General features: G+C 45.7%; 1 protein-coding gene across 1 annotated transcript in view; it reads right to left on the bottom strand.

The window, feature by feature from the left end:
- The window catches only part of LOC126545473 (MICOS complex subunit MIC60-1-like), a 112816-nt gene that overhangs the window by 60836 nt on the left and 32601 nt on the right, over nt 1-19379 (bottom strand). Inside the window, exons 6-8 of the mRNA XM_050193357.3 lie at nt 13562-13648; nt 10559-10695; nt 785-882 (exon numbers count right to left, since the gene is read on the bottom strand). Of these exons, the coding sequence (XP_050049314.1) occupies nt 785-882; nt 10559-10695; nt 13562-13648 (322 nt within the window). The remainder of the gene's footprint in view (nt 1-784; nt 883-10558; nt 10696-13561; nt 13649-19379) is intronic.

The raw sequence follows: 19379 nt of genomic DNA, 5'->3' as shown, positions 1-19379 counted from the left end.
AATTTCAGACGTTCTGATACATTGGCTCTATGGAGTATGTGGTGGTGCGTCCAAATTATCGAGAATCCGGAAAATCGGTCGTTGACTGTACACTGGCAACTCCTCCAGCCGACGACAGGACGTCAAAGACGATTCATTACAATTCCTGTCTGTTACTCGAGCCAGCATTACCGCGACTTTCGACCCTTTCAATAAAGTTACAGCTAATTTTCCTGATAGAGGCACAAATTCCCCGAGTTTTCCATGAGTTTTTCCAGACTACTCAAAATCCCTGAGAATTCCCGATTTTCCTGGTTGGTAGACACCCTGCAGGTAGACCATAAGTGAGAAGTCTTATTTCCAAAGGTATGTTGTATGCAGATCCGTTGTAACTGTCGTGCATGTGTGACTGCCACGTGTTCCTGCTTTCTTATAAGCTTGCTTTTACCTTTGAATTGCATAACCAGCAGGTCATTTTTATGTACTTGTTTTGTTTATTATGCTAAACCAGCACATGCCTTTTAACCTTCCAGGTCTTTTTCTTCAATCTCCCCCCCCCCCCCCCCCCCCCCCCCCCCCATTATCACAAGCCAATGCCGTGTTTCTGCTGCAAGTGTGCCGCTAACATGCTATTGCTGTGAAAGCTGTCGATGTTATTTGAGACTACAAACGCTAAGTGATATAGAAAGATATGCAAAGAATTTAATTGTGACATTCATTCCCAATTCCAGCATTATAGAGTTAAAATGAAATCTACTGAGGAATCATGCTCTGTTTACCACACAGTCAGAACTCATGCCCTCACCATGCATGTTCACTCTTCAAAGCAGCCTTTTGCACAGCGGCCAACTTCGCCTCTTTGGCTTGCAAAGCTTCATCCCACATGTACTGGTCTTCACTATCCTGCAAAGTAATGAATACTATTTTCAGCTTTTCATTCCAAGCACAAAAGAGCTGCGTGCTAGTATGAATGCATAGTTAACACCAATGACTATGTGAGACATGGCACTTTTCATACACAAATTTTGCACGTCAGTGCCTTATAATGGAGAGATGAAGCAACATCGGAGATGGTATACGCAAACGCGCAGTGCACACTACAGTGCGAGCATCCTCTGTCACACCATTCACTTCAGGACACACGCCCTTCGAAAGTTATTAGCTTGGTTCTGTTTACAAAAAAAACGGTGCGACGTGGAACACAATAAGATGTGTCATCTGCACTGACATTCCATTTTTTTATTACTGGATACACGCATCCATCAGGGACGTAAATATTTTATGGTCACTTTGCTTTTTGTGGTGTCTCATTAACAGCAGTACACACCTTTGTTCTTCAGCAGGGGGTTCCTAAACTATGTTTCATGGAACCCAAGAGTTCCACAAATGGCATTCTAGAGTTCCACACACAGAACCAGAATTCTGGGATGTTACGTGACAAAACCACAATCTGATGATGTGGCACACCGTAGTAGAGGACTCCGGAAATTTTGACCACCTTGGGATCTTTAACGTGTACCCAATGCGTGGCACACGGCCATTTTTGCATTTTTGCCATCATCGAAGTGCAACCACCACCACCTTAATTTGATTCTGCGAGCTCATGCTTAGCAGTGCAATGCCATAGCCACTAAGCCACCATGACGGGTAAGAGCAGAACCTTAAAATGGGGAATGAGAAAAGAAATCAAAACCAATTTTACCAAAAAAAATTCCACAATTTCTCAATTTAGAGAAGCTAGCAGTATATTTTGGGTTTAACAAAGCCACGACGTGCCATATAAGCATTTTGGTAGTCATTGCAAGAGATACACATGGCAGTGGTGCACAAAACTCATCACTGCATATCTCTAGGTCCATAGTGTCTGCGTTGAACATTTTTCATTTGTGCTCATGAGGCAAGTTTGTAACCTATGAGTGGGAATCAACTTGGAAATTCTGCTAGATGAAGGCCGCTTCGAAATTTAGTGGCGTTTGCCTACTCCACCTGTTGATGCAGAAGGATGTCAATACTGGCCCTTTAAATGCAAGGCGCGTTCGTGCGCAATTTGCAGTACAAACACTCTCGTGTTGGCACAGCACAGTTCTGATAGAAAGGTTACTTTACTACCACACTGCATTGGTTTTTACTTATCTGGAATAGAAATACATGACAGTGCATTTCGATACATGAAGAGGTGCCACTGTAGACTACTGTAACTGCATGCCAGGCGATACGGGCATTGAGGTTTACTTTTGTGATCAGTATAGTTGACTTTTGTTAAGTCGACCGTGACGAGACCAAGTTACCTGGCGAGTCCAATTAAACAAGATGCACAAAATAAGTTGCAGTTTCACCCAAAAGGTGAAGCATCGATTGCAATAGCAAATTAGTACACAGCTATGCGAAGTAAGGATAGTGATTTTATAATCAGTATAAACTTGGAAACATTCGTTTACTAACTGAATTAACAAGCATGGTGTCAGCATGCACAAGCAAACAAACACATCACAATCGATAAGTGCGGACACTCGCTGCAATACGCTGGTGTGAGCAAATGCGGCAGCAGCAGCAAGCAAAGTGACCGTGTGGTCTATCGCTTCCACATAAGAGCGGTGAGAACATAGCGCACATAAAGCCGTCTAGAGATCCTTTTCAACATATGGCCCGCGCCTGACTGTGCAAAGTACACACTTGTTGGAGTAGTCAAAGCTGCCCCCAAGGCCAGGAAGTTTGAGATCCCCTGTTCTTTAGCTTCTTTAGAACTCTTGAGCAACCTTCTGCCACAAAAATAATTCAGCACCATTGCTCTATGCCCTTTTCTCTGCCTCTGTGTCGACCTACCTGACTGGCTTACTCATCACTGGGATGTTCTTTTTCGAAGGACACAGCTACACTGTCATAGGGCAACAGATTATTAAGACATCTATGGCTCAGAAAAGCCAAATTCCCGAGTTTATCATAAAAACCCTCTTATTTCATTTCCTTACACAAACCGGCATCATCCAAACAAACTTCGTCAGCACCACTCAATTATCACGACAACAGGAATTTTATAGGAGACCTTTAATCCTGAAAGACCAAGTGAAGACACAAACCTCTGTATGTGGCATTTGAAAGATGCATGATACTTTTATAGCCATAACATTTTTTTATATATCCACCAACATTAACATTGTGCACTAGAAACTTTGACAACATTTAGAGACATTACAATGGATGTTTGCTTCATGCACCTTAGCTGAACACAGAACATGCATCATACATGTAGGCTACTAGGTACCCGCAGTAAATGTGCTTATCAATGAGCTTATTGAGATTATCACTAGGGGTGTGTGAATACCGGATAAAGTCAGCATCCAATTTTTCTGACTCCCTAAAGGCTGCAAGAACATCAGGGAAAAAAAAAATTAAGGCATGCCCTTTACTGGCCCCAAGGGCTCAAGTCGCCACAGGCACATGTGAAATAGCTCTGAAGGCTTCCCAGTACACTTAAGGCGGGTGCAAGATTGGGCTTGTTGGTAAAACATGCTTTCAAGTTTGCATTAACGTAGTATATGCATAACTTAGTATATGAGATTCCCCTGGCCTGTGGTAAATATTACATCGGGCAGACAGGCCAATGCATAAATGAAAGGCTGAAAGAACAAATGTACAATGTAGACCGTGCAAAACATGGATGGCCCACTGCAGCACGTGTATGCAGCCCAAGATTCAGTGTGCAGTGTCATCACCAAACACAGATCGTGGCACGTGCGAGATAATCGAAATGGAAAAAATTTTACGTTTAAAGGATCATTGTGTCAGTACACCCCCTGTCACTCTCACTGACAAGGAGAAGAGATACTTTGAGCTACCACTATGCTGAATTTTTCTGTTTTTTTTTTTTTTGTTTCACTGCGTTCTGCACATGGCTGTTGTGCTTCTGTGTAACTATATATAGAGCGATGCCTTCTGAAAACAAAAACAGTCGGAAGTCAGCACTTGATTCTCTCTTCTGTCCCCTCTGGTGTCCTTGCGCTGTTAATTAAACTTTAAACCAGTATTGGGGGCAAGGACTTACGGAGCGTCTGTCGAAAGTGCCTCGCTTGCGTAATATGAGGGATAAGGCAGTGCGATCCTCATAGGTTTGGCTGTCGGCAATCAATAAAAACACCATGCAGGAGCCCTCCTGGACATTCTTATAAGTTCTCTCAAAACGAAGGAAGTTTTTTACTGTATAAATAATAATCTTGGGCAAACAGAAAGCACAGAATGATTTACAGACATTATCTCTTTACCGAATATGTTCGGTGAACACTTACTGGACACGGTCGCTATGTTAGTCACCAAAACCGGCTTCTTGCGTGAAAAGTCGGCAATCACTGAGAGCGAACTATATGAAATATATTCTTATAGTGGACTGTCTGTATAACCAAATGGAGCATAACACAATGAAAACTCAATGCAACGATTGCACTGGTTCAGTGACCGACTGCACATCTGCACGAATGTCTGCGCACTCTCACTTTCACTGTGAGTGCGTTTTCGCATCGTGCCGTGAACTTTAGGCCACAGCATATGAGCATTTGACAGTACACTGTGACGAGCATGTGACGCCCCTTCGGGCATAATCTTCGTTGGCCCGCCAGGCTCGGTGGGCAATATTGATCACATCACCAAATGAACGCCGACGAGCACAACTACTGGCGGTCAGTCATCGCTCACCACCACCACGCCGCGGAGCGTCTGTCTGAGGAAGGGTGTCTCGAGCCTTGCCTCACGCACGAACCCGGGCGGATCATGACACTGGCGACAAGTATAGCCCACGGATTGACCCACGCCGCCGCGAGTGGCGAAACACCCCACCCCACCCCACCCCCCGCCCCACCCCCATTCCTGCTGCCATGCCGCTGTATGGGAGGCTCGAGCCGTTCAAGGGAAATGGGTCCGCCTTGCCAGTCTACGAGGAACAAGTCCACGTGTTCTGGGCAAACGACACAGCAGAAGCGTAACGGTGGGACATTTTCCTGGCCAGCTGCAGGATCCGCGTCTTCAGTCTCCTGCTTGACTTCCTCAAGCTGGCCACACCGCATTTTAAGAGGCTGAGGGAGCTGCTCACCACACTGCACTCGCATTTCAACCCGGCACCGTCCACACTAATGGAGCAGTTCCGCTTCAACAACCGGAGCCGCCAAAAAGGAGAGACCCTCGGTCAGTTCGTTGCTGCACTACGAGCGTTAGCGCAGAGCCTGCGCCTTCAGGGACCAGCTTCCAGGACCGTTTCGTCCGCAGCATGAACAACCCTGCCATGCAGACATGACTCCTGGAGCTTTCCGACCCCTTGGTGGACGACGCCGTGAAGGCAGCACTGGAGATGGATGCTGTGGCCAGGGACGCCGGCGAGATTGCACGTGCGGCCGGCTCACCGTTGGTGGAAGCGGCGCTCAACATGATGGCGACAAAGGGCAGTACCTGCAGTCGCTGTGGTGGTGCCCACTCTCCCTCACAGTGCCAGTTCTCGCAAGCACAATGCTTCACGTGCAGGAAAACTAGGCACCTTGCACGGGTATGCCTAGGGGGGAGGACAAACAGCAGACAGCAGCAGCAGCCTGGATCAAGCCCATGTTCCACACACGCTCCTGGCCAGGCTAGTCGTCGCAAGGGTACGCGACGGGGACGTGTGGCCGCAGGCTTAAGTTCCTCCATGGCCAGGCTCCAACCGACGACCCGCTGATTTTCGACATGTGGCACACACGCCTTGTACCGTCGTCTGTGCTGCCGTACATGCTGAACGTCGAAGTCTGTGGGCACCCCATTTCCATTGGACTGGGCACAAGGACCAGCGTGTCGGTCATGACCGGGAAACTGTTCAAGCGTACCTTCCCCGGCGTGCCCGTCGAGGCTTCGGGCGTGATGCTGCGCAGATACTCTGGGCAGCTCTCCCAGGTCCAGGGTCAGGCCCAGGTCAGTGTTCGCTTTGGCAACAGGGAGGCAATCCTTCCCCTTTACTTAACCAAGGTGTCATCGCCGACGCTGCTGGGCTGAAACTGGATTCACGAACTAGGTGCTGACCTGCCAGAGTACCAGGAAACCATCCTGCACATGGTGTAAGATGTCCCAAGCCTCCCGACCGAACTCAAGTCCCTGTTCCAGCCAGAGGTGGGCACATTCGCCGGCACGACAGCCACCATCTATGTACCTCAGAGAGTTGGGCCTCGTTTTTTCAAGCCTCGCCCACTGCCGTTTCGCCCTGAAGGACAGGGTCACCCAGGAGCTGCTATGGTTAGAGCAAGAGGGCATCCTGGTGCCCGTCAAGACGTCTGAATGGGCCGCTCCCATAGTTTCAGTCCTCGAGATGACAGTAGATTTCAAGGTTACCATTAACTCTGTCGCTACTGTTACGTAGCCCTCGCTACGCCGTATTGTCAAGCATTGTCTGGGGGACAGAAGTTCACCAAGCTCAACCTCAGAGACGCTTACCAGCAACTGGTGCTCCAGGATGCCTCCCGGAAGTATGTCACAATATCAACAACTTTGGGGCTCTTTCAGCACATGCGCTTACCGTTTGGCACAGCCTCAGCCACAGCCATTTTTTCAGAGGGAGATGGGCAACCTTTTCAGGTGCAAGAGGCACATGCCGGTGTACTTGGATGACATCCTGATTACCGGCACCGACGCCGGGAACCACCTGCAGAACCTGCACAATGTCCTGGCACGACTGCAGGACGCCGGCCTCAAGCTCAAGCTGGAAAAGTGCATTTTCCTGGCCCCCAGTGTTGAGTACCTGGGACATATTTCCCAAGCCGGCCTCGCCCCTGCCCCTCGCAAAGTTGATGCTCTGCTCAAGGTGCCTAAGCCCTACAACAAAAAGGAGCTTCAGAGCTACCTCGGCCTCATCAACTTCTACAGGAGTTTCCTGCCAAACCTGTCAGCACATCTACCGCCGCTCCATCTTCTTTGAGATGGTCGGCAGTGGGTCTGGAAGAAGCAGCAGGACGTGGCCTTCTGCCCCAGCAAGGAGTTAATCACCAAGGCTCCAGAGCTGGCACACTTTGATCCGGCCAAGCCTGTCATCTTAACCATAGATGCGTCGCCTTATGGTGTGGGAGCCGCCCTGGCACACAGAGACAAGGATGGCCAGAACACCCTGTGTTGTTTGCTTCCTGTCAGCTTCATGCTGCAGAGCAACATTACAGCCAGCTGGACAAGGAAGGCCTGGCCCTCATGTTCAGGTTTGAGCACTTTCACCAGTATCTTTAGGGCCAGAAATTCGAGGTGGTCATGGACCACAAGCCACTGTTGGGGCTGCTGGGGCCTGACAAGGCAGTTCCCGTGCAGGCATCACATCGAGTGGTCACTTAGCCTTGAGGCTGGCGGCCTACAGCTACCAGCTGGTCTAATGTCCAGGAAAGGACCTGGGACCTGCTGACGCCTGGGCCGCCTGCCCCTGCCAGAGAGAGGTGCCTGCTGCTGTTCCAGAGCTTGCTGAAGTGTTCATGCTGTACCCGCAGGACTGGGTCCCGGCTGCCTGCCTGCGGTGTCACAGGCAACCAGCCGGGACCCAGTCCTGTCCCAGGAGGTGGAGGCGGTGTCCCGAGGGGAGCAGTTGCTACAGCAGGGCTGCCTATTATGGAATTCCAGGTTGGTGATCCCACAAAGTCACCGGTCCAGGGTCCTGCAGTTGCTACATGCGAGACACCCTGGTGTGAAAAAGACAAAGATGGTGGCCCAGTACCACATTTGGTGGCCTGGCCTGGACCAGGAGATTGCTCACATGGTGCAGAGCTGCCAAGTCTGCCAGGAGCATCAGTGGGCCTCACGTCATGTGGAAATCACCCCCTGGTCGTTTCCCCAGAGAACCTGGTCCTGCCTACATGCGGATTTTAGGGGGATTTTCAAGGCCCATTACTTTTTGGTGGTGGCGAACGCCTTTTCGAAGTGGGTGGAGGTTCTACCTGTCACCACTCCAGCAGGCGCGAACATTTCGGCGCTGTCAGCGCTGCCAGGGGTTGCCAGACGTCATTGTGTCCGACAATGATTCCGCTTTCGCCAGCACAGAATATGTGGCCTGGCTGACAAAGAATGGAATCCGCTGGATGATGGTTCCGCCGTACCGCCCAGCTTCAGACATTGCAGCCGAGCGGATGGTACAGACCATCAAGGCCAAGCTCAAGAAGAGCACGGCTAGGGATTTTCGGACGCAGGTTGCCTGGTTACTGTTCAAGTACTGGACCACACCCCACGATGTCATTGGACGTGCCCCCTGTGAGCTCCTGCTGGGCCGGATGGTGAAGACACCCTTGGACATCTTTGCATCTGGACAGCGCTCCTGAGGCAGCTGAAGCAGAAGCTGGCTGCTGACCGAGGGTGCCGTCCTAGGCCTTTGCCGGAGTCAGGAGCTCTGGTCTTCGCCAGGAACTTCCGTCCTGGCCCAACCTGGTCCGCTGGACAGGTGGTATCTCCTGCCAGCGCCTCATCGCTGCTCGTCCGCATGCCGGACAAGACCACATAGCACTGGAGATGAGGTGCTAAAAGAAACACTGGAGACGAGGTGCTACCGGTGTCAGTTGTTGCAGCTCGACGATGTCACAGTCATCGTCGGACTAAATCGGCAATCCATCCCACCACGAAATCAAGCCTAAAAGCCAAGTCGCAAATATTGGTTGCATTCTTCTTGATGCAAAGGCGATAAAAAGCACAGCGACATCTCCAATGCTGAGAATAAACAGCTGGAGCACACCAACCCTTTGCAACCTCAGCGGGCTTATGGCAAATATTGAAAGACACACTGTAATATCGTCCTGTTTTCCGTGACGCTTTATAAAGAACTGCTGCATTTTTGTGCCACTTCATTTCTTTGTAGCAAGTCGCTGCGCAATGGCTAGAGTGCCAGAGGATGAATGCTGCGCGACAATTGCCAAGAGTGATGTGTCCAAGTACCGTATTTACTCGCATAATGATCGCACTCGCGTAATGATCACACCCCTGAATTTTGTCATCAAAATTCGATTTTTCTTATTGCCCGTGAAATGATTGCACCCCGAACTTGCCGCAGCGATATGTCATGTGCCTAGTCTAGCTAATGTTGATCGCGCTTACCATCTGTCGAATGTTACGCGAACGACTCTTCCAAGATGAACCAAGCGGTCTGCATGCACCAAACATTCTTAAGTAGATGCCTCATTTCATTACTTTCATCACTTTCCGCACTTCCATGACTAAAAAAAAGCTGCAAACAAACTTGCCTTTATTCTGTGTAGGCTTTATAATTGTTGTGGTCAACAACAACAAAAAAGGCACCTTTCGATTCTTCTCATCTGCACTCGTGGGCACGCAACAAATCGCGAGCGGCAACGATAGTAGCCACGTTTACACTGATACGTTAAAAGTGTACCCTATTCATACGCCGACGCTTGTAACACAGCTAAGATATTCACCCACCCTTAGCGGAAACGTGCCGTATTAGGATAGTAGTGAAGACAGATGCCGCAGTTTCCGCAGCATGCCGGCCATGTGTTTTTATGTCACTGGCAGCTAAGCGCACCGATCTGTTTCAGTCCCCTCAAAGTGGACATGGCTACATTATTGCCGCAAACTTGCCGATATTCTTCCAGCAAAAATATTATTCATTACTGATACGGAAGAAACTGTTTCAATGCACGTAATGTACTCACGAGAAGAAACAAAAATTGCGTTCGGCGAGTTCGGCTTCCCCGCCGACTGCCATTTTTGTTTTGGTGTCCCGCAGCAAACGCGAGACGAAAAAATTTTTTTTGCTTTTCGCGGGAAATTTAACCCGCATAATGATCGCACCCCTGATTTTGCGTCAGTTTTGCTGTCAAAAAAGTGCGATCATTATGCGAGTAAATATGGTATTAGTCACTAGTTGCTATCGTTTGCCTGGAACACACAAGCTGGGTATGTTGCTTCTGGAATGCCTCACCGTTTCCTGCTAACAGGATTATGGCATGATTGTCATTGAGAGCAATGCAACCCCACACTAATCACATCATGGACTAAAATAAAAGCCGGATGCGTCGTCCTAGAGGGGTGGTATTCTCGGGCAATCACTCTCAGGAATTTTGGAGATTCTGCAAGACCCTGCACTGGACATGTCGAAGTATACAGTCGACGGTGCACTTGGTACTGTGTGAAGATAGCGAACTTGGCACAGTGCCAAAAACGGTGACGTCATAAACGCAGACAGGTTTCTGAGTAACGCAAAATTGCAGTAAAGTAAAAATATTCCCGAACATGAAAGCGATCACCAAAGGATATCTCCCCAACTGTTCACATAGCCTGAAGGCTGCTCTGATTGTCACCCAAGTGGATTTGCCACGGTGCTAGCCGTAGTCCTCGGAAAATGATATTTATTTTTGGATAAATTCACAGCACGGAGTGTTGAAATCAGCATTATTTTTTACAATGCAATAGAAAACTTAACATGACCCTCAGCAACTGGAAACTGCCATGAAAATTTGACTGACATTAGAAATTCTGTGCTTCTGCAAGCTGCATGATAAGTCAGCCCTGTATACATTTGGCTTTCGCAGCACTTTCATAAACACTCAGAGCTGCTAGTGCATACAGAAATGCCTCATAGGAGGCAGACACACACCCTGGCTTCATCGATGGCTCTGTACAACTTGCGAGTGTAATTCTGTGCAGCTTCCTTGGCTTCTAACTGTGCCACCACTGCATCCTTGGTGTGCCTCTCCAAGTCTGCTTGAGCCTCACGAAGTGACTGCTCCAGTGCTGAAAAAGAACACAAAAAGTAACCTAGGTTTAGGGCTCATTCTTTACATGTCATACACAGCAGTTTCAGTGATGGTCAATCACAGCCTAAAAATGTCGCTTCATGAAGTTATGATTCTACAACAAGCATTACTTATTGCTGTGGTATGGTAAAGATGGCGAAGAAAATTTACAATAGAAACATTGAAGGGGTCCTGAAACTTCTGAATGTAGTAAGAAAACGCTGCCGATCTGTTAACGAGGCTCCTCTGAACATATGAGCCAAACATTATTGCACTGCATGCAGCAGAGAATTTACAATATTGTGTCAAAAGCAGTGAAGAGTCATTTGCTCCAACGTCTGCAATGTCATCACAAAGCGTCATCGCAAGCAGCTGAACCCACGACAGCTATTGGCCGATATCGTGATCGCAATACCATTCTCAGTAATAGAATTACTGCTAATTGGAGTTAAACGAATGAAAAATATATGTCTGCAATTTCAAAAAACAGAAAAACCCATTTCATCTTTGCACTACCGGTCTATACACTAAAGTGGAAAGTTGGGCTAGTTGATGAGTAATCATCATACCTTGCTGGTGAAGCAGTGCACTGACACGGACACAGAGAAGACACACAAGAAAAGACGACACTTGCTGTGTCGTCTTTTCTTGTGTGTCTTCTCTGTGTCCGTGTCAGTGCGCTGCTTCACCAGCAAGGTATGACGGTCTATACATGACTGCTGCACGTTGCTGCAACTTCTGCGTGTGGCCTCCAAGATTAAAAAAAAGCGTGGCGCAGATACAGCGGCTGCCACAGGATGAGGCCTCAAGCCATCTTGCTTTTAACCTCTGGGTGGGGCCAGGAGGGCATTGCACCCTTGCGACCCCCTTGTCACCTCCCCTGTGTAGCTTCCCCCGTGTAGCTAGTCAAAATGAAAGGAGACAGAAAGCCGCCGATCGGTCCAATAACTACATCTAATTTGTATTTGAAAGAATGAAAAAATTTTTCTGCAGCAGGAGGTTTGTGAGGCAAAGCAATTTAATAGCGATGCATTCTATTAGGAAAGTGTTTCAAGGCCCCTTTAGGGGCTGCGGCATGGATGCTTGAAAGCACCATGTTGACCTTACAAAGTGAATTAAGATTCATGTTGTCTTGAATAACCTCGTAAAGTAGTTTCAAGTTGCACATGGCATCCCCAATGTGACAAAAAAATATTGAACACCTCCTTTGCAAAGATGTCCCAGAGCAGAATATTCAGTCAAACTTCACTATAACCAAATGGATTATAATGAACTAATGTACACAAAGAAATTAGTGATTTCCCTTGAAATTTTTAGTTCTAAATTAATAAATCCAGTTTTGTCTAATAGGAATAAATGACTAATAAAATGATATATATCTACAATATGGTGCTACCTGTAGCAGTTCCTGAGAATATGGTACCTAAACATGCCTAAAAATACATGACAAGTACTATTACACAGATTGCACTTGCCATCTCATGACACAGTATGAGCAGCAATACACCTAATATGCGTATTGGCAAACCTTCAGAACTATTTCGGACGTGCCTGCAGTGAGTTGAGCCCTTGGGGGCAGTAGAAGGCATGAATTCATTTTTCTTTTTCGGAGTGGCCGATTTTTCTGATGCTTTCGCTGCCCTTAGGGTGTCTGAAAAATTGGATGTTGACTGTATATAACTGTTTTTCAACGCATCGTACTCTTACAAATGCTCCAACCCCACTTGAAAAAAGCAAGAACAAAAATAAATGCGTGAAAGAATTAAAAAAAAAGGAAGAGAGAGAGAACCTAAATTAATTTGGATGGGCATGTGAAAACAAATGAGAGGGTATTTAAAAGAGTAAAGAAAAAACATTCAGTGGTGCACTTTGGCTGGGCCTTATAACTCCCACTGGCTGGTAATTGATTTCACATAAAAACAGGGAGAAGGCAATTGTGGTTTATGGCACAGTACCGATGCAGTGCACACGCAGTGCCAAACGCGCTGATGCAGCATGGTTACACACTCTCTAAGTCGACAGTACTGACTATAACGACAAAAGCAGCCAAGGTAGTGATGACAGCGAATCTCAACAGTGATGAACGTCTCCTCAGGTAGTGCACGCACACCTCCACGTGGGATGAATTGGCCAACAACACTTCATTTTTCTTTCCTTTCACTCTTCCTCACTCACTCAAAATTCTCCATGCGTTGAGTGGCTGATTCCAGCCATGCCCAATGTGGAACGACAAAAAGAATGAAAAAAACTGTTCAAAAATACTTCCCCAATACAAGAACAGGCAATTATTACACAATTCTTGCAACAAAAGGGTGGTTTTTCAAGTGCCATGCCCAGCTATGTGCACAACTATTTTTTTTATGGGTTTGAAAGGCAAGTATAGATATAACAAACTACTGATAAAAACACCAAGTTTAGTGAAATAATTGTGTTACACACTTTAAGTAGGCTGAACTGTAATCAACCTTTTTTCACAGAATACCAATCTGAACTGATTTAATGTTGGGCTTTAGGGTTCTTCTTAAGTGATTATAGGGAAATCTGGCAAAATTCAGGATGGATTCTGCGGGATTCATGCTTAACCTTGTCCAACTAAGGGTTACACTGTCACTGCTGAATGTAATACAGTCTGACCAAGTCTCTTAAGATCGTTATGGCACAGTTTTAGGTCATAACACTAAGTAATCAAATCGGCCATTCTGCATACTACCCTGTCATCATTCTTAGCATAGAAATTTTAAACAACTCTAGAGGAACTTTGGTACTATTAAACATGATGCAATGTACATATCTTCAATATGCAATGCTCAAGGTTCACAGAAAAAGTATCGGCACCAGCATGTATATTAGCATAAAAGACACACCAAAGTTCAGCCGTTCATTGCGTTCCTTGATGTCTTGTAGTTGTCTCTGGGCCTCTGCTTCCAAATCACGAGGTGATGGTGCCCTCTCTAGAAAAATAAGTGTCAATGGTCAGGACACATAGAACATGCCCCAGCTTTGTTACAAAGGTTATCCCAAATTGTCTACTCCCACAGAGACATAGGGATTCTTGAAACTGCAGCTACTTGCGTGTTCAAAGAGGACAAAATGTGTTAGTTCATAAAAAAACGTATACATGATGCTTTTATATATAGGTCACATTTATTAGAGCACAGTTCTTAGGTGCCCCTTCCAGCATTTCACGTCAGCGTTGTTGGATGAAAGAGCGAACGCAGAGCGCAGCAGGGAACAAAAGACGGTGATAGCGAAGAAAGCACGAGGAGAAAAGTGGAGGAGGAGGGTGCAGCGGAACCATGAGGCAAAAAGCGGAGGAGGAGGGTATGGCAAAAGCCTGAGAAGTGTAGTGCCGCACAAGACGGGCTCTGCGGCGACAACCGCTACGAGATGGCACCAGAGTTGAGCACAGTTGTCTGTTCACCGATGGTATGCAGCGAGCATGGCCACCAATGCCATATATGGAAACAAAGCGCTACATCAGCGAAGGTCTGTCTGCGGTGGCTGCTGTGAATCACACCCGCATATCACCTAAGTGCTGCCTCTCCCGATCGCCCAATTAACGAGGATTGTGCAACACTTCGCTCCATTTGCAATGTCCTGCACAAGACAGATTGTCTGCACCAGCCAACATATCGCAAAATGAAAACACGTATAGAGCTACGCTCAAATTTCGCATTAGGGACTATGTATCACAATCATTGGTAATATTTTCCAACAAAGAAATGTACATAGTTTGTACAAACTGCGATGAGAAAGGTGAGAAAAAAGCTGTATCCACAGCAGTTTGCTTTGGTTATGTGCGCCTTGGAAGTCCTGCTGACAAATATTAAACTGATACAGTTAATATGGCACCAGAGTTGAGCACAGTTGTCTGTTCACCGATGGCATGCAGCGAGCATGGCCACCAATGCCATATATGGAAACAAAGCGCTACATCAGCGAAGGTCTGTCTGCGGTGGCTGCTGTGAATCACACCCACATATCACCTAAGTGCTGCCTCTCCCGATCTCCCAATTAATGAGGATTGTGCAACACTTCGCTCCATTTGCAATGTCCTGCACAAGACAGATTGTCTGCACCAGCCAATATATCGCAAAATGAGAACACGTATAGAGCTACGCTCAAATTTCGCATTAGGGACTATGTATCACAATCATTGGTAATATTTTCCAACAAAGAAATGTACATAGTTTGTACAAACTGCGATGAGAAAGGTGAGAAAAAAGCTGTATCCACAGCAGTTTGCTTTGGTTATGTGCGCCTTGGAAGTCCTGCTGACAAATATTAAACTGATACAGTTAATATAAATGTAAATATCTGTTTTTGCCAATTGTAAACATGATGCTAATTTTTTTCTTTATCATTGTAAAAAAAAGTAATGACAAAATGAAATACCTCATCCCAACAGTTATTACAATCTGAATGTCTCCTTTGAATGTAATACATTTAATTCAAATCGGCTCAGGAGTAACCTAAACAGAATATCAGAATTTCGCATGCATTTGACTTGTGTGCAGTGGGATGTGGCAACTATAATTAATGTAGGGGTAGATGTGAGCAAATTAATGTTGAGCTCATTGCATAAAGGCACGCATCTTGCATGACAGTAGTACTCTCATGATACACGCCGATATTGGTCGAAAAAAAAAAAAAACTTTGCTGTCAGGTATATATGCAAAAGAAACAAGTGTCATGCCTCTGATGGGCCAGCAAAGAGTCTTATATCCATTTTACCATTAAAATAAATTACAAATGCACTTTACACCATTGTTAATACAACTCTGTGATTGGTGTGATGACATGAGATCAGCATGTTGATTTATTGGTTGCAGGGTAGTCAAGCCGAGCCACTGCCCAAAATGAGCATGCGCATGCAGAATGTGCCATTTCAAGCTGCTTTTGTTGAGTATTTGACAATTTTGCTACCGGAATACATTGTTTGAGCTACGAGCAAACAAATATTTGCTTCACTGTAAACAATATTGTCTCAAGGCTTGCACTTTCGTACAAGGATGAAAACTTTGGCAAGTTAGTCATGGTTCATGGCGGTGTTTTGCACAGAGCATGAATGCCTTTAGGAAAAGTACAGAAGAGAAAGAGCGCTCTTTCTTCTCTGTAACAATAAAATACTCACTGAAATAAGACACGGCCAACTAAACTTTAGATTTCCTTCAGTTATCTCACAAAATAAAAGCAAATGCAACTGATGCTGTTGCAGTTGCTAGAAAAACCAAAAACTTGTTTATGCCAAAGTTTCAACACATGGACATCAGTCACCACTGGAACTTGGGAGGTATGAAAGCGCCCCCCCCCCCCCCCTCCATCTTGCACTAGTACTTATAACTTTCATAACTTTCTCATGACCGTAACATTTTGAGCAAGTGCCCCTACCCGTGCAAGTGCCCTCCCCCCTCCACTTTTGAGCGATTTGAAATTAGCGCCAACTAGCGAGCAAGCACCGCCTCCATTTCTTCACTCTATTCACTGCTTCATGCATTTTTTTATCACCTTTTTACACACTTGCACATTTAATTACATAAAATGACACAATTTAGTCAGAAAAATTTATTGTTTAGCTGCACTTCTACCGGGGCCAAATAGTTCACCATAGCCAGGTATCTGCATAGCCATAGCCAAAGAGTTTCTCATTATACTACCTAGAGGGAAATCTGCACCACCGTCTATGGGAGTTTTCTAATGGATGCTGTGCCGTCATGGGAATGATGGTATATCGACGTGCGAAGCTTGCGTTGGCTGGTGCTGTATGAGGCTTCGTCTAAAACATGGATATGACTACACGGATGATGCATTCTTCTAATAAAATCTATAATGTAATCTATATATAATATAATATAATATATAATAAATAAAATAAATAATAAAATGAATGAAAGGTTTTCATTACACCCATACTACATGTTTCAGTGAAGTTTACTCACCTGCAGTGCATAATCAAGCAAAGAAAAGCAAGAACAAACAAGCTATTCCAAAGCAAGGGCGAATCTTGTCTGTTCTCCAACTTTAGCACCCTGCTGATACTTTTTACGTTTCACATAATTTTACATGCAATGACAAGTCCTCATAATTAAGCAAAATATGTTTTTGTATATTATACACTTAAAACCCCTTTCTACTGGCTGTTTCAGTCAGAAACAAATCATTGTGACAGATGGAACGTTGCTAGCCAGGCAGGTCTTCAAGGCGTCCTGGCTCTCCAAAAACGATGCCAATCCAAAGGTACAATATAATGGCATTCCCATGCATAGCAAAGCACAGCAGCGCCACATTTCCCTCTAGTAATATAGTGAGAAACTCTATGGCCATAGCCTTCATCAGTCCATCATACTGCCACAGAGCGCTGTCCACATGCTACTTAAAAGCACTCTCGTGAGGTACCCTTCCACGCGCCTCATCGCTAAAGTCCCTAGGCATTACTCATAGCATTGCCATTAGAAGAGCGCCAGCAACGCCTCGTGCATGGCGACACAGCGCATGTCTCCTGTGCACGCGCACACGGCAGCACCCGAGTCTCCCGTCCAATGAGAAGCCACAGCGTTTCGCTTTTTTGACGGGCACACAACCACAATGTTTTCTTGGGTGCGCGCACCTATGCAGTTCGATTACACTATGGATGTACATATTAGTGTAAGAGCAGGAACATCTGAATCTTGCAAAATATTCTCGTGTGAACATTTTCAAAGCCTTGAACTATAACAATGCATCAAATTTTCAATTCTTATAAGTTTATTTACTTTTTTATTGTTGTTATTCATGAATGAAGAGTACATAAATACCAATGCAAAATATTTTTTTCTCACTTTATGGTCACCCTAGAAAAATTACGGTGAATTTTTTTTCAAATAAGTTCCTAAGAAGAATTGGAATCTGCAATAAAAAAAATCGACCCTCAAAGGGTTAAAGGGCCCCTCACAAGGCCACTGGAAAACTTCTTCGGTTCTACACTGGAATTTGTTACATGCCCTCTAGAGAGTGTTCTACAGCAAGAATTTTGCAAATTGGTTCATGAATAGCCAAGATAGAAATATTTCAGTGCTACGAACCCATGATTTCAGGAGGCAAGGGAGGCAGGAGGCCAACATAACGCTCTCTCCACATGCCCTGTCAAGCCTCCGCAAGCGAAATTCCTTCCAGGTGCATTCTCCCATATTGGAGCCCGAGGATCGCATGATGCATACATCACAGGCGCTGCCTTCTTTTATTTATTTTTTTTTTCTTTCCTCCCTTTCTTGCTGCACGGCGCACTTCCACTGACGATGTCGTGCACAAGCTGTTGCGCTTGTGTTGTTTCGAACAGTGCACGAGAAGACCTGGCTAGCGATATAAGTCAATGCTACATGAACACTGAGGCAGACGCAAGCAGATCACAGAGCATGATCGCGCGCTGGAACACTGTAGAAAATGACATTTTCACACTCTGTGTGCGCGACTGCACTACATGGGAACAAGAAAACAAAACGGAAGTACATCTCTCTTGCTACGTTACAATGTAAAACAAAGACACGCAGACATTCGGTTTGTACGTTTCATTATTTCTCTAAACTTTAATTCGGCTATTGAAGCAACAGGTTACACAAATAACAGCTTTGCCATGAATATGTCTCGAAGACACATGTCACAAAGGAGGTCACAGCATATACATGTACGTAGGCGCACTTGCAAATACGCCACTTCTCAGGCTAGGAGTGCGGTGCCCGCGAGAAGGGCAAACAGTGTTTGGTTTGAAATTTCAGCTCTTTCCATGGTGCGTAGCGATGTAATACTTAGCAGACAAAATTGTTAGCACACATTGTATGCACTGCGCTTGTCTGCTCAAAATGGCCAGACCTGGTGAGGGGCCCTTTAACAATGAGGGTGGCGATATGGGTTTGTTGGTCGGTCATCATTAAAAGGTGTCTATATAGCACAACAAGACAAATACACAAGAAGAAACGAAGACAAGTACTAACTATCAACAACGAAAATTTTACTTCCCGGATTGGTCATACTTATACTCCCAAACAACCACATGCACACTATGATATCTACCATGAGGAGGCACTTACGTACGTGACGGTATGAAAACAATCTAAAACCGATACAACAGCAAAACACAAGAAAATCTAAATGACATGGAAAATACAGTTCAGCCTTTATGCCATGCGCAAATAATCCAACTCTCTCGCGGACAATGACAGTGAAAGTTTGCTGATGCATTGGTCAGCGGCTGAGAGGATCTGCTCCATTTCTATTTTATTAGGCTTACACATTCACGCTTATCCCTATCTTTAATAGTGGTATCTTCTACAAGTGGGCAACATGGCAGACATGGACACGCTTGACAATGGAACGCAAGAAACCTGTCGTCTGATACACTGTGACACTTATTTCTGTGCTCTCTTAAGCGCTCATTGACGCATCTTATGGTTTGACCTATGTAGCATTTACCACATGACAGCGGAATGCGATAGATCACCCCCATCACGCATCCTACAAACGGATCTTTGTGATTCTTATCACACACCTGCCTTTTCATCCTCATTGGGTTCGTAGTTTTACACAAGGTACCCAGCTTATTTGGAGCTGAAAAAACAACCCGTACGTTGGCGCGACTTCCAATTTTTTTTTTTTTTCAGGCTATGTGATACCTGGTGTATGTACGGAATCACAGCGGTTTTCACCTGC

The sequence above is a fragment of the Dermacentor andersoni genome, chromosome 1 (assembly GCF_023375885.2).
Source record: "Dermacentor andersoni chromosome 1, qqDerAnde1_hic_scaffold, whole genome shotgun sequence".
NCBI lineage: Eukaryota > Metazoa > Arthropoda > Arachnida > Ixodida > Ixodidae > Dermacentor > Dermacentor andersoni.
The sequence above is the reverse complement of the archived record's forward strand: the minus strand, read 5'-3'. Positions and strand labels throughout refer to the sequence as shown.